This window comes from Physella acuta, unplaced genomic scaffold, assembly GCF_028476545.2.
Source record: "Physella acuta isolate Inbredline_101_S28 unplaced genomic scaffold, ASM2847654v3 ptg002042l, whole genome shotgun sequence".
Taxonomy (NCBI): domain Eukaryota; kingdom Metazoa; phylum Mollusca; class Gastropoda; family Physidae; genus Physella; species Physella acuta.
The window spans coordinates 64,255-77,744 of NW_026733545.1; the positions used below are offsets into that span (position 1 = coordinate 64,255).

Genomic DNA, 13,490 nt, shown 5'->3' on the forward strand with positions numbered 1-13,490 from the left:
TCTTGATCTTTAGCCTGGTTTATGTGTGGTTCGAGAGAACTTGCTTCCCTCTTAGAGGTTCGCCTGATATCTCTGGTCTATGTTTGGTACCGGCTCTTTGTCTTTACTCGTACAGTGGGTGGCGTGAGTGTGAGCGGTACTTTAGGTGGGCTGGGGTATACATCATTACATGGTGTAATGTGGAGAGGTGAATCGGTGCAATTACACTGGGTACAACTGGCCTATACTGTACAAGCACAAACTGACCTACACTGTACCAGTACAAACTGACCAATACTGTACTAATACAAACTGACCAATACTGTACTAATACAAACTGACCAATACTGTACTAATACAAACTGACCAATACTGTACTAATACAAACTGACCAATACTGTACTAATACAAACTGACCAATACTGTACTAATACAAACTGACCAATACTGTACTAATACAAACTGACCAATACTGTACTAATACAAACTGACCAATACTGTACTAATACAAACTGACCAATACTGTACCAATACAAACTGACCTATACTGTACAAGTACCAACTGACCTATACTGTACCAATACAAACTGACCTATACTGTACCAGTACAAACTGACCAATACTGTACCAATACAAACTGACCTATACTGTACCAATACAAACTGACCTACACTGTACCAATACAAACTGACCTAAACTGTACCAGTACCAACTGACCTACACTGTACCAGTACCAACTGACCTATACTGAACCAGTACAAACTGACCTACACTGTACCAATAACTGACCTAATCCACACGAGCGTTGCCTACATCTTCTAATTGTGTACATCTAATGTAAATGGCGGTGAATTGTGTACAACGTATGTAAATGGCAGTAAATGTTTACATCTAATGTAAATGGCAGTAAATTGTATACATGTAGTGAAAATGGCAGTAAATTGTATACATGTAGTGAAAATGGCAGTAAATTGTATACATGTAGTGAAAATGGCAGTAAATTGTATACATGTAGTGAAAATGGCAGTAAATTGTATACATGTAGTGAAAATGTCATTAAATTGTATACATGTAGTGTAAATGTCATTAAATTGTATACATGTAGTGTAAATGTCATTAAATTGTATACATGTTGTGTAAATGGCAGTAATTGCTTACAGCTGATATTTGCTGTCCCTGTCTGTAATCAATGAAAAAAATCGATCAAGCAAGACAAAAGTAATTGGCGAATTTAATTAATGTCATTGACCGGGCTGTGGTGTTTTACTAATTAGACCGTTATTTATGGTTTAACTAATTGCTACAAACATCAATAGACAACGTAAGTACATTTTCTAGCATCATTTATCATACGATCGCCATAAATCTAAACACTCTAAATTACCAGCTTACTATAGGTCACTTTTGTTCACTCTGGGTTACGCTAGGTCACTCTGGGTCACTCTGGGTCACTCTATGTCACTCTAGGTCACTCTAGGTCACTTTTAGTCAATCTGGGTCACTCTATGTCATTCTAGGTCATTTTTGGTCATTCTATGTCACTTTTTGTCACTAGGTCACTCTAGGTCACTTTTAGTCAATCTGGGTCACTCTAGGTCATTCTAGGTCATTCTTGGTCATTCTAGGTCACTTTTTGTCACTAGGTCACTCTAGGTCACTCTAGGTCATTTTAGGTCATTCTAGGTCACTTTTAGTCACACTGTGTCACTCTAGGTCGCTCTAGGTTACTCTTGGTCACTCTAGGTCACCCTGGGTCACTCCCACTCTAGGTCACCCTGGGTCACTCCCACTCTAGGTCACCCTGGGTCACTTTGGGTCACTCTAGGTCACTTTTTGTCACTTTAGGGCACTCTAGTGCACTCTAGGTCACTCTTGGTCACTCTAGGTCTCTCTAGGTCTCTCTAGGTCTCTCTAGGTCAGTATAGGTCACTGTAGGTCACTCTGGGTCACTGTTTCACTCTAGATCACTCTAGGTCACTCTTAGTCACTGTAGTTGACTTTACCATAACAGGCACTCCCCCCCCCCCCCCACCTTCAGTGATCATTGCCTGTTTACACACGAACCACCATCAACAAACAGCCGACAGCATGTTTTGGTTCTCGGCTTGCTGTATGATATTGTCTCAGTTGTGCCCCTTGGGAAACTCACTAATGATCTCCCTTGTAGTACCAAATAATGTAGTGCTCCCTTTGATCCTTGGTCAAAACACTTCTGGAAAACAACATTTTTATACACTGGGCGATTGCCTACTCGTCATTACTAACTGGGCGATTGTCAACTGGGCGATTGTCAACCCGGCATTACCAAATGGGCGATGAATGCTAGTGAAAAAAATATAAAATCCTTTGTAATAATAAGCATTTGAGCAAGCTGTTTCATTTACTTTTTTAGGTAGCTTCCTTTAACAATAGCTTTTTTCGCTCATTACATCTATCACATATTTTAACTAGCTTTCTTTATTAAAAGTTTTAGTCGTTCATGAGATCTCTTACATATTTTTGCGACCAAAGCTATAATGAGAATTCTGATGCTATTTCTTTGTACACACGTCGTTGCCTTGTGTAGCGATATCACATCTTGCAGTAGAAAGATTACAAGCTATAAGTAAAGATTTGAATTAAAAACTAGAACTCTAAAATGGCCAAAGGACGTAAAAAATAATATTTGATGTAAAATCGGCGTTTATTTTGAATATTCTGTCGCCCACTTATATTCGCCCAGTTGTGACCGCCCAGTTCATACATTCATAAATCAAACTTTGAATCTATCAGTATTGCTCGGAGTGAACAATGTTCTCATGTTTATTGTTCCAATAAATTTAAACTTCAAACATTCGTTAATCCACCCTGATTGATCTATTACAGTGGAAAAACAATAGGAAAAAAAATGTTCGAGATCAGGCTACATTGATCTGCTGTCTGGGACATTGATAAAGATCCTCTTAACGAACTCCCTAACTCAAAGATGAATTGAAATCAAAAACATTATAACTCTCTCTGATGTCCACGCACATGTTGGGGAGCATCAGTAGTGTAAGCAAGTATCATGCTTTGTGAGCACATGACACAGTGTCTTACAATGTCTCATAGTGTATCACAGTGTCTCACCGTGTCTCTTTTAGTTGTAAGTTTTTAAACAATTGTTTTGAATCACTTACTTCTTGACACTAGTCTATCACACGATGTTTGTGGAGCGCCGCTTTAATCCACCGCTAAGTTGGTGGAGCACTTCTTGAATCCACCGCTACGTTGGTGGAGCACTCCTTGAATCCACCGCTACTTTGGTGGAGCAATTCTTGAATCCACCGCTGCTTTGGTGGAGCAATTCTTGAATCCACCGCTGCTTTGGTGGAGCACTTCTTGAATCCACCATTCCGTTGGTGGAGCACTTCTTGAATCCACCAGCCTTGCTCACAGCACTGTTTGTTTGTCCTCACACGAGCTATTTCCTAACAATCTGGGTCGACGAATACTTGATAAGTATTGATATTCTCTGGGTCTACCCACCCCGCCATCTACTTCATCTTTTAATTCCACCCAACCTGCTCAATACATTCAACCACGACAACTACCACACCCACACCTAGTCCACCTACCACACGTACACACACACAACCAAGTTTATTTCACACTCTACTCTCTTCTACCTGCTGTAATCCACACCCATTGCTACCCAAACAGTAGCACCTACCCCACCCACCACTCACACCTACCCCACCTGCCACACCTACCCCACCTGCCACACCTACCCCACCTGCCACACCTACCCCACCTGCCACACCTACCCCACCTGCCACACCTACCCCACCTGCCACACCTACCCCACCTGCCACACCTATCCAACCTACACCTACCCCACCTGCCACACCTACCCCACCTGCCACACCTACCCCACCCACACCTACTCCACCTGCCACACCTACCCCACCCACACCTACCCATCCTGCCACACCTACCCCACCTGCCACACCTACTCCACCTGCCACACCTACCCCACCTGCCACACCTACCCCACCTGCAACACCTACCCAACCTGCCACACCTACCCCACCCACACCTACTCCACCTGCCACACCTACCCCACCTGCCACACCTACCCCACCCACACCTACCCATCCTGCCACACCTACCCCACCTGCCACACCTACCCCACCTGCCACACCTACTCCACCTGCCACACCTACCCCACCTGCCACACCTACCCCATCTGCCACACCTACCCCACCTGCCACACCTACCCCACCTGCCACACCTACCCCACCTGCCACACCTACCCCACCTGCCACACCTACCCCACCCACACCTACCCATCCTGCCACACCTACCCCACCTGCCACACCTACCCCACCTGCCACACCTACCCATCCTGCCACACCTACCCCACCTGCCACACCTACCCCACCTGCCACACCTACCCCACCCACACCTACCCATCCTGCCACACCTACCCCACCTGCCACACCTACCCCATCTGCCACACCTACCCCACCTGCCACACCTACTCCACCTGCCACACCTACCCCACCTGCCACACCTACCCCACCTGCCACACCTACCCCACCTGCCACACCTACCCCACCTGCCACACCTACCCCACCTGCCACACCTACCCCACCTGCCACACCTACCCCACCCACACCTACCCCACCTGCCACACCTACCCCACCTGCCACACCTACCCCACCTGCCACACCTACCCCACCTGCCACACCTACCCCACCTGCCACACCTACCCCACCCCTCTGCCACACCTACCCCACCCACACCTACCCCACATGCCACACCTACCCCACCTGCCACACCTACCCCACCTGCCACACCTACCCCACCTGCCACACCTACCCAACCTGCCACACCTACCCCACCCACACCTACTCCACCTGCCACACCTACCCCACCTGCCACACCTACCCCACCCACACCTACCCATCCTGCCACACCTACCCCACCTGCCACACCTACCCCACCTGCCACACCTACTCCACCTGCCACACCTACCCCACCTGCCACACCTACCCCATCTGCCACACCTACCCCACCTGCCACACCTACCCCACCTGCCACACCTACCCCACCTGCCACACCTACCCCACCTGCCACACCTACCCCACCTGCCACACCTACCCCACCCACACCTACCCATCCTGCCACACCTACCCCACCTGCCACACCTACCCCACCTGCCACACATACCCATCCTGCCACACCTACCCCACCTGACACACCTACCCCACCTGCCACACCTACCCCACCCACACCTACCCATCCTGCCACACCTACCCCACCTGCCACACCTACCCCATCTGCCACACCTACCCCACCTGCCACACCTACTCCACCTGCCACACCTACCCCACCTGCCACACCTACCCCACCCACACCTACCCATCCTGCCACACCTACCCCACCTGCCACACCTACCCCACCTGCCACACCTACCCCACCCACACCTACCCATCCTGCCACACCTACCCCACCTGCCACACCTACCCCATCTGCCACACCTACCCCACCTGCCACACCTACCCCATCTGCCACACCTACCCCACCTGCCACACCTACTCCACCTGCCACACCTACCCCACCTGCCACACCTACCCCACCTGCCACACCTACCCCACCTGCCACACCTACCCCACCTGCCACACCTACCCCACCTGCCACACCTACCCCACCTGCCACACCTACCCCACCCACACCTACCCCACCTGCCACACCTACCCCACCTGCCACACCTACCCCACCTGCCACACCTACCCCACCTGCCACACCTACCCCACCCCTCTGCCACACCTACCCCACCCACACCTACCCCACATGCCACACCTACCCCACCTGCCACACCTACCCCACCTGCCACACCTACCCCACCTGCCACACCTACCCAACCTGCCACACCTACCCCACCCACACCTACTCCACCTGCCACACCTACCCCACCTGCCACACCTACCCCACCCACACCTACCCATCCTGCCACACCTACCCCACCTGCCACACCTACCCCACCTGCCACACCTACTCCACCTGCCACACCTACCCCACCTGCCACACCTACCCCATCTGCCACACCTACCCCACCTGCCACACCTACCCCACCTGCCACACCTACCCCACCTGCCACACCTACCCCACCTGCCACACCTACCCCACCTGCCACACCTACCCCACCCACACCTACCCATCCTGCCACACCTACCCCACCTGCAACACCTACCCCACCTGCCACACCTACCCATCCTGCCACACCTACCCCACCTGACACACCTACCCCACCTGCCACACCTACCCCACCCACACCTACCCATCCTGCCACACCTACCCCACCTGCCACACCTACCCCATCTGCCACACCTACCCCACCTGCCACACCTACTCCACCTGCCACACCTACCCCACCTGCCACACCTACCCCACCTGCCACACCTACCCCACCCACACCTACCCATCCTGCCACACCTACCCCACCTGCCACACCTACCCCACCTGCCACACCTACCCCACCCACACCTACCCATCCTGCCACACCTACCCCACCTGCCACACCTACCCCATCTGCCACACCTACCCCACCTGCCACACCTACTCCACCTGCCACACCTACCCCACCTACCACACCTACCCCACCTGCCACACCTACCCCACCTGCCACACCTACCCCACCTGCCACACCTACCCCACCTGCCACACCTACCCCACCCACACCTACCCCACCCACACCTACCCCACCTGCCACACCTGCCACACCTGCCACACCTACCCCACCTGCCACACCTACCCCACCCCTCTGCCACACCTACCCCACCCACACCTACCCCACATGCCACACCTACCCCACCTGCCACACCTACCCCACCCACACCTACCCCACCTGCCACACCTACCCCACCTGCCACACCTACCCCACCTGCCACACCTACCCCACCTGCCACACCTACCCCACCTGCCACACCTACCCCACCTGCCACACCTACCCCACCTGCCACACCTACCCAACCTGCCACACCTACCCCACCTGCCACACCTACCCCACCTGCCACACCTACCCCACCCACACCTACCCCACCTGCCACACCTACCCCACCTGCCACACCTACCCCACCTGCCACACCTACCCCACCTGCCACACCTACCCCACCTGCCACACCTACCCCACCTGCCACACCAACCCCACCTGCCACACCTACCCCACCTGCCACACCTACCCCACCTGCCACACCTACCCCACCTGCCACACCTACCCCACCTGCCACACCTACCCCACCTGCCACACCTACCCCACCTGCCACACCTACCCCACCTGCCACACCTACCCCACCTGCCACACCTACCCCACCCACACCTACCCCACCTGCCACACCAACCCCACCTGCCACACCTACCCCACCTGCCACACCTACCCCACCTGCCACACCTACCCCACCTGCCACACCTACCCCACCTGCCACACCTACCCCACCTGCCACACCTACCCCACCTGCCACACCTACCCCACCCACATCTACCCCACCTGCCACACCTACCCCACCTGCCACACCTACCCCACCTGCCACACCTACCCCACCTGCCACACCTACCCCACCCACACCTACCCTACCTGCCACACCAACCCCACCTGCCACACCTACCCCACCTGCCACACCTACCCCACCTGCCACACCTACCCCACCTGCCACATCTACCCCACCTGCCACACCTACCCCACCTGCCACACCTACCCCACCTGCCACACCTACCCCACCTGCCACACCTACCCCACCTGCCACACCTACCCCATCAGCCACACCTACCCCACCTGCCACACCTACCCCACCCACCAGCCACACCTACCCCACCCCTCTGCCACACCTCTCCCACCTACGGTACACCCCCCTCTCAGACCTGCGATCGACCAACAGTCACGTGTCGCGGCCTGCATGTCGTCACGTGATGCCCGTAGTATCTGCCCGACAGCACTGACGCAGTGGACACTCACACGAAGCACTCCCGACCTGCTCTCGAGGTAATCTCGTTTTTAGCATCATATTTTTTTTCTCGTATTTTACATCAGTTATTCATTACGTTTCAACCTTTAATTTTTTTTTTCTCGTATTTTTCATCCGTTGGTCATTTCGCATGTCACTTTTTATAAACACGTATTTAACATCTGTTTATTAATCTCGTAATTTCATTTTTTTTTAATAATCTGGTAATTAACAACCGTTTTTTTTAAATATGTTTGTGTATAACATCAGTTGATAAACACGTATTTGACATCAGCTTCTATAATCACGTATTTGTCATTAGTTTCTATTATCACGTATTTTATTTGACATCAGTATTTATAATCAAGTATTGACATTAGTATTTATAATCACGTATGTGACATCAGCGTCTAAAATCACGTATTTGACATCAGCTTCTAAAATCACGTATTTGACATCAGCTTCTAAAATCACGTATGTGACATCAGCGTCTAAAATCACGTATTTGACATCAGCTTCTAAAATCACGTATTTGACATCAGCGTCTAAAATCACGTATTTGACATCAGCTTCAAAAATCAGGTATTTGACATCAGTATTTATAATCACGTATTTGACATCAGCTTCTAAAATCACGTATTTGACATCAGTATTTATAATCACGTATTTGACATCAGTATTTATAATCACGTATGTGACATCAGTATTTATAATCACGTATTTGACATCAGCTTCTAAAATCACGTATTTGACATCAGTATTTATAATCACGTATGCGACATCAGTATTTATAATCACGTATGTGACATCAGTATTTATAATCACGTATGTGACAATGAGCTTTAACAATGACATCATTTAACATCCTCCCACACGTAAGACCCCCCCCCCCCCCCCCCCCAGCGATGTGAAGTTTCTCTCCTCTCAGGATGTCAAACCGTGTTTTCTAGGTCGTCCAAAGATCATATTGACAGTTTCAGAATCCGCTCTCACGGAACATGTTATTGTTTCATCTATAAATAGCTCGGTGTGTTTATCTTCCGGCTAATCTTTAATCACAACCTAACGGAGACAAGCACAAGATGGTGAGTAGAAAACTTTGGCATGCAATATTACGTCATTAATATGTTCACTGTATACGTTACGTCATAAAAAATGTCCTCTGTATTGACCAGTATGACGTCATCTAATGTGTTTCAGTACGGACACATCCACTGTGTGATCAAAGACCTGGTGACGTCAAAGTTCGGACAGGAGATGTGGGAGATGATTCTGTAAGTTTTTATATCAAGGGAAACAACCCTCCACATTTCTGATACCCACACATTGCGAGACATTTCTTTTAGTTCTTTGGGGCAAGCTTGCAACATCAGCACGTTTTGCTTTCTTGACAAAGGCTTACAGTCTAATATAGGGATGTAATAGTCTTTGATATACGAGGTCATTAAAACAACTGTTTTCCCATAAATTGAAACACTTTGAAGCTTAACTTAAGTGGTTTTGATAAACCATCGACGCCCTGTGTTAAAGTCTTGCAGCATTGATAAAAGTATAAACTTCAAAATGGTCGTAACAAACAAAAATTTTACATTTTACATTTTTTTACGTAAAAAAAAAGAATAAGGGAAAAAAAATTTACATAATCAAAAAAAAAGGTACACCTGTACCACTTATGTTAAAAAAAACACCCGTAAATGTCAGTTATTATATATCCGTGTAACATTTGGAGAGCCAATCTTAAAATACGTACAACAGCAGTATATAACACGTGACATTTATAAAATAGTCATTTAAATGTCAACAGTATTACTCCCTGTCAATATGACTTTTGTAAAACAAGTCCGACATCAATGTGATGCCGTAATACAAGTCTGTTGTCCATGTGACATTAGTAATACAAGTCTGTTTTCCATGTGACATTAGTAATACAAGTCTGCTGTCAATATGACATTAGTAATACAAGTCTGTTTTAAATGTGACATTAGTAATACAAGTCTGTTTTCCATGTGACATTAGTAAGACAAGTCTGTTTTCCATGTGACATTAGTAATACAAGTCTGTTTTCCATGTGACATTAGTAATACAAGTCTGCTGTCAATATAGCATTAGTAATACAAGTCTGTTTTCCATGTGACATTAGTAATACAAGTCTGTTTTCCATGTGACATTAGTAATACAAGTCTGTTGTCAATCTGACATTAGTAATACAAGTCTGTTTACATGTGACATTAGTAATACAAGTCTGTCGTCCATGTGACATTAGTAATACAAGTCTGCTGTCAATATGACATTAGTAATACAAGTCTGCTGTCAATCTGACATTAGTAATACAAGTCCCATCCGATGATTTGATAATGTTTACAAGAGGGCAGCACAAAAGATGTTTAGCAAATTAAAAACTTGGTTAGCGAGATGTCGGACGGCACTAATAGGAAAATAATGTCGTGTCAATTGATTAGTTGCTGCACCGTCTAGATCGGGTGTTTGATAGAAGGTGATGGATGCACGTGCGTCTAGTGACGCCTGCTCAGGTGTTTCAAACATGCACTTTTAAATTCTTTGTCACCTGGATGACGTAGGAGAAGGGGGGAGGGGGGGTAGAGAGTGACTTAAGAGCTCATTTAGAGGGCTGCAGTAGAAGGGGGGGGGGGGAATGAAGATCTGTTGTGAAATGAGCTGTGTTGTAGTTCTACTTTTCGTGAAGGTGCAAACGTGAAGAAAGGAGATTTTTACAACTAGACATTGCAACTCCATCCTGAGTACCAAAAACAAAGTAAAAGTTCACATGCAGAGGTTTATATAAACTTTAGAGCGATTTCCATTACCGGAAGTGGTACTTTATGCTCTTTTTCTCTGACAGACTTTAATTCACCAACGTATTTTAATGAGTTATTTTATAGAGACATATTAACTCATTCACAACGGTAGTGGATTTTATTTGTGACGGATACCAGTTTAGGGGTGAAGCCCCCCACCCCAATTGAAGCCTCCCCCCCAATGGAAGCCTCCCATTGAAGCCCCCAATTGAAGCCTCCCATTGAAGCCCCCCCCCCCCCCCAATTGAAGCCTCCCATTGAAGCCCCCCCCCCCAATTGAAGCCTCCCATTGAAGCCCCCCCCCCCAATTGAAGCCTCCCATTGAAGCCCCCCCCCATTGAAGCCTCCCATTGAAGCCCTCCCCCCCAATTGAAGCCTCCCATTGAAGCCTCCCATTGAAGCCCTCCCCCCCAATTGAAGCCTCCCATTGAAGCCCCCCCCCCCAATTGAAGCCTCCCATTGAAGCCCCCCCAATTGAAGCCTCCCATTGAAGCCTCCCATTGAAGCCTCCCATTGAAGCCCCCCCCCCCCCCCCCCAAATGAAGCCTCCCATTGAAGCCCCCCCCCCCCAATTGAAGCCTCCCATTGAAGCCCCCCCCCCCAATTGAAGCCTCCCATTGAAGCCTCCCATTGAAGCCCCCCCCCCCAAATGAAGCCTCCCATTGAAGCCCCCCCCCCCAATTGAAGCCTCCCATTGAAGCCTCCCATTGAAGCCCCCCCCCCAAATGAAGCCTCCCATTGAAGCCCCCCCCCCAATTGAAGCCTCCCATTGAAGCCCCCCCCCAATTGAAGCCTCCCATTGAAGCCCCCCCCCAAATGAAGCCTCCCATTGAAGCCCCCCCCCCAATTGAAGCCTCCCATTGAAGCCCCCCCCCCCATTGAAGCCCCCCCCCAATTGAAGCCTCCCATTGAAGCCCCTCCCCCCCCCCCAATTGAAGCCTCCCATTGAAGCCTCCCATTGAAGCCCCCCCCCAATTGAAGCCTCCCATTGAAGCCCTCCCCCCCCCCCAATGGAAGCCTCCCATTGAAGCCCCCCCCCCCAATTGAAGCCTCCCATTGAAGCCCCCCCCCCCCCAATTGAAGCCTCCCATTGAAGCCCCCCCCCAATTGAAGCCTCCCATTGAAGCCCCCCCCCCCCCAATTGAAGCCTCCCATTGAAGCCTCCCATTGAAGCCTCCCATTGAAGCCTCCCATTGAAGCCTCCCATTGAAGCCTCCCATTGAAGCCTCCCATTGAAGCCTCCCATTGAAGCCCCCCCCCCCAAATGAAGCCTCCCATTGAAGCCCCCCCCCCCCAATTGAAGCCTCCCATTGAAGCCCCCCCCCCAATTGAAGCCTCCCATTGAAGCCTCCCATTGAAGCCTCCCATTGAAGCCCCCCCCCCAAATGAAGCCTCCCATTGAAGCCCCCCCCCCAATTGAAGCCTCCCATTGAAGCCTCCCATTGAAGCCCCCCCCCAAATGAAGCCTCCCATTGAAGCCCCCCCCCAATTGAAGCCTCCCATTGAAGCCCCCCCCCCCAATTGAAGCCTCCCATTGAAGCCCCCCCCCAAATGAAGCCTCCCATTGAAGCCCCCCCCCCCAATTGAAGCCTCCCATTGAAGCCCCCCCCCCCCCATTGAAGCCCCCCCCCCAATTGAAGCCTCCCATTGAAGCCCCTCCCCCCCCCAATTGAAGCCTCCCATTGAAGCCTCCCATTGAAGCCCCCCCCAATTGAAGCCTCCCATTGAAGCCCCCCCCCAATTGAAGCCTCCCATTGAAGCCCCCCCCCCAATTGAAGCCTCCCATTGAAGCCCCCCCCCAATTGAAGCCTCCCATTGAAGCCCCCCCCCCCCCCCAATTGAAGCCTCCCATTGAAGGCCCCCCCAAATGAAGCATCCCATTGAAGCCCCCCCCCCCCCCAATTGAAGCCTCCCATTGAAGGCCCCCCCCAAATGAAGCATCCCATTGAAGCCCCCCCCCCTTGAAGCCTCCCATTAAAGCCTCCCATTGAAGCCTCCCCCCACCCCAATGGAAGCCTCCCGTTGAAGCCTCCCTTTGAAGCCCCCCATATCCCATGTTCCTATAACCCATGTACCGCCGTGACCAAGGTATCAAAGGTTGCAGTCACGTGACGTCATCCAGTTAGTCGCCATTGATCACCTAACTGCCGTTAATTAGGCCAATCAAACGACTAACGAGTGGCCAGCAGCAAGTGGTCATTAGCGGAAGTGGTGTGGCTAATGGACTGTGACGGGGGGGGGGGGGGGGAGGTGCTGATGAACAATTTCCGCATGTTACAGGTGCGATAATACAAACGTGGGTACCAACCTTATAAGTGGGGTGGGGGGGGGGGGGTGTTATGTGACGTGGTTGGGGGTGTTATGTGGCGTGGTTGGGGTGGGGTGATGAACGATCACAACATGTTCAGAGTGTAAGAATATAAACATATGTGGCAATTTAGTGAATGGGCATATGTGCGGAGTGTGTGTGTTGTGTGTGTTGTGTGGGGGGGGGGAGTGGGGTGACGACAGGATTATAGGGTTATATGAGCACCGGCAGATTTTGTTATACCGAGTGAGCTACTGAAGGCTAGGACATTTACATAATCTGTATTTCATTAAAAACTGAACAAAAAATTACTGTTGAAATATTTGGAATGCGTGTTTTTTAAACAGCTTCAAAGAAAATTATTCAAACGTTCCCTGATTTCTCAATGTTATTTTATCTCTTTCATGTCAATGAGCAAAATTA

The 13,490-nt window shown here is 50.2% G+C and overlaps 1 protein-coding gene across 3 annotated transcripts in view; it reads left to right on the forward strand.

The window, feature by feature from the left end:
* Positions 1-7,876: 7,876 nt before the first annotated feature.
* LOC131931834 (guanylate cyclase soluble subunit beta-2-like) overlaps positions 7,877-13,490 on the forward strand; it is a 52,568-nt gene continuing 46,954 nt past the window's right edge. For 2 of the 3 annotated variants that reach the window (XM_059288697.1, XM_059288700.1), the window contains exons 1-3: positions 7,877-7,981; positions 8,894-9,028; positions 9,144-9,217. In XM_059288697.1, coding sequence (XP_059144680.1) covers positions 9,026-9,028; positions 9,144-9,217 — 77 coding nt within the window. In that variant the 5' untranslated portion in view covers positions 7,877-7,981; positions 8,894-9,025. The remainder of the gene's footprint in view (positions 7,982-8,893; positions 9,029-9,143; positions 9,218-13,490) is intronic. The other variant, XM_059288698.1, reaches the window with a different exon arrangement.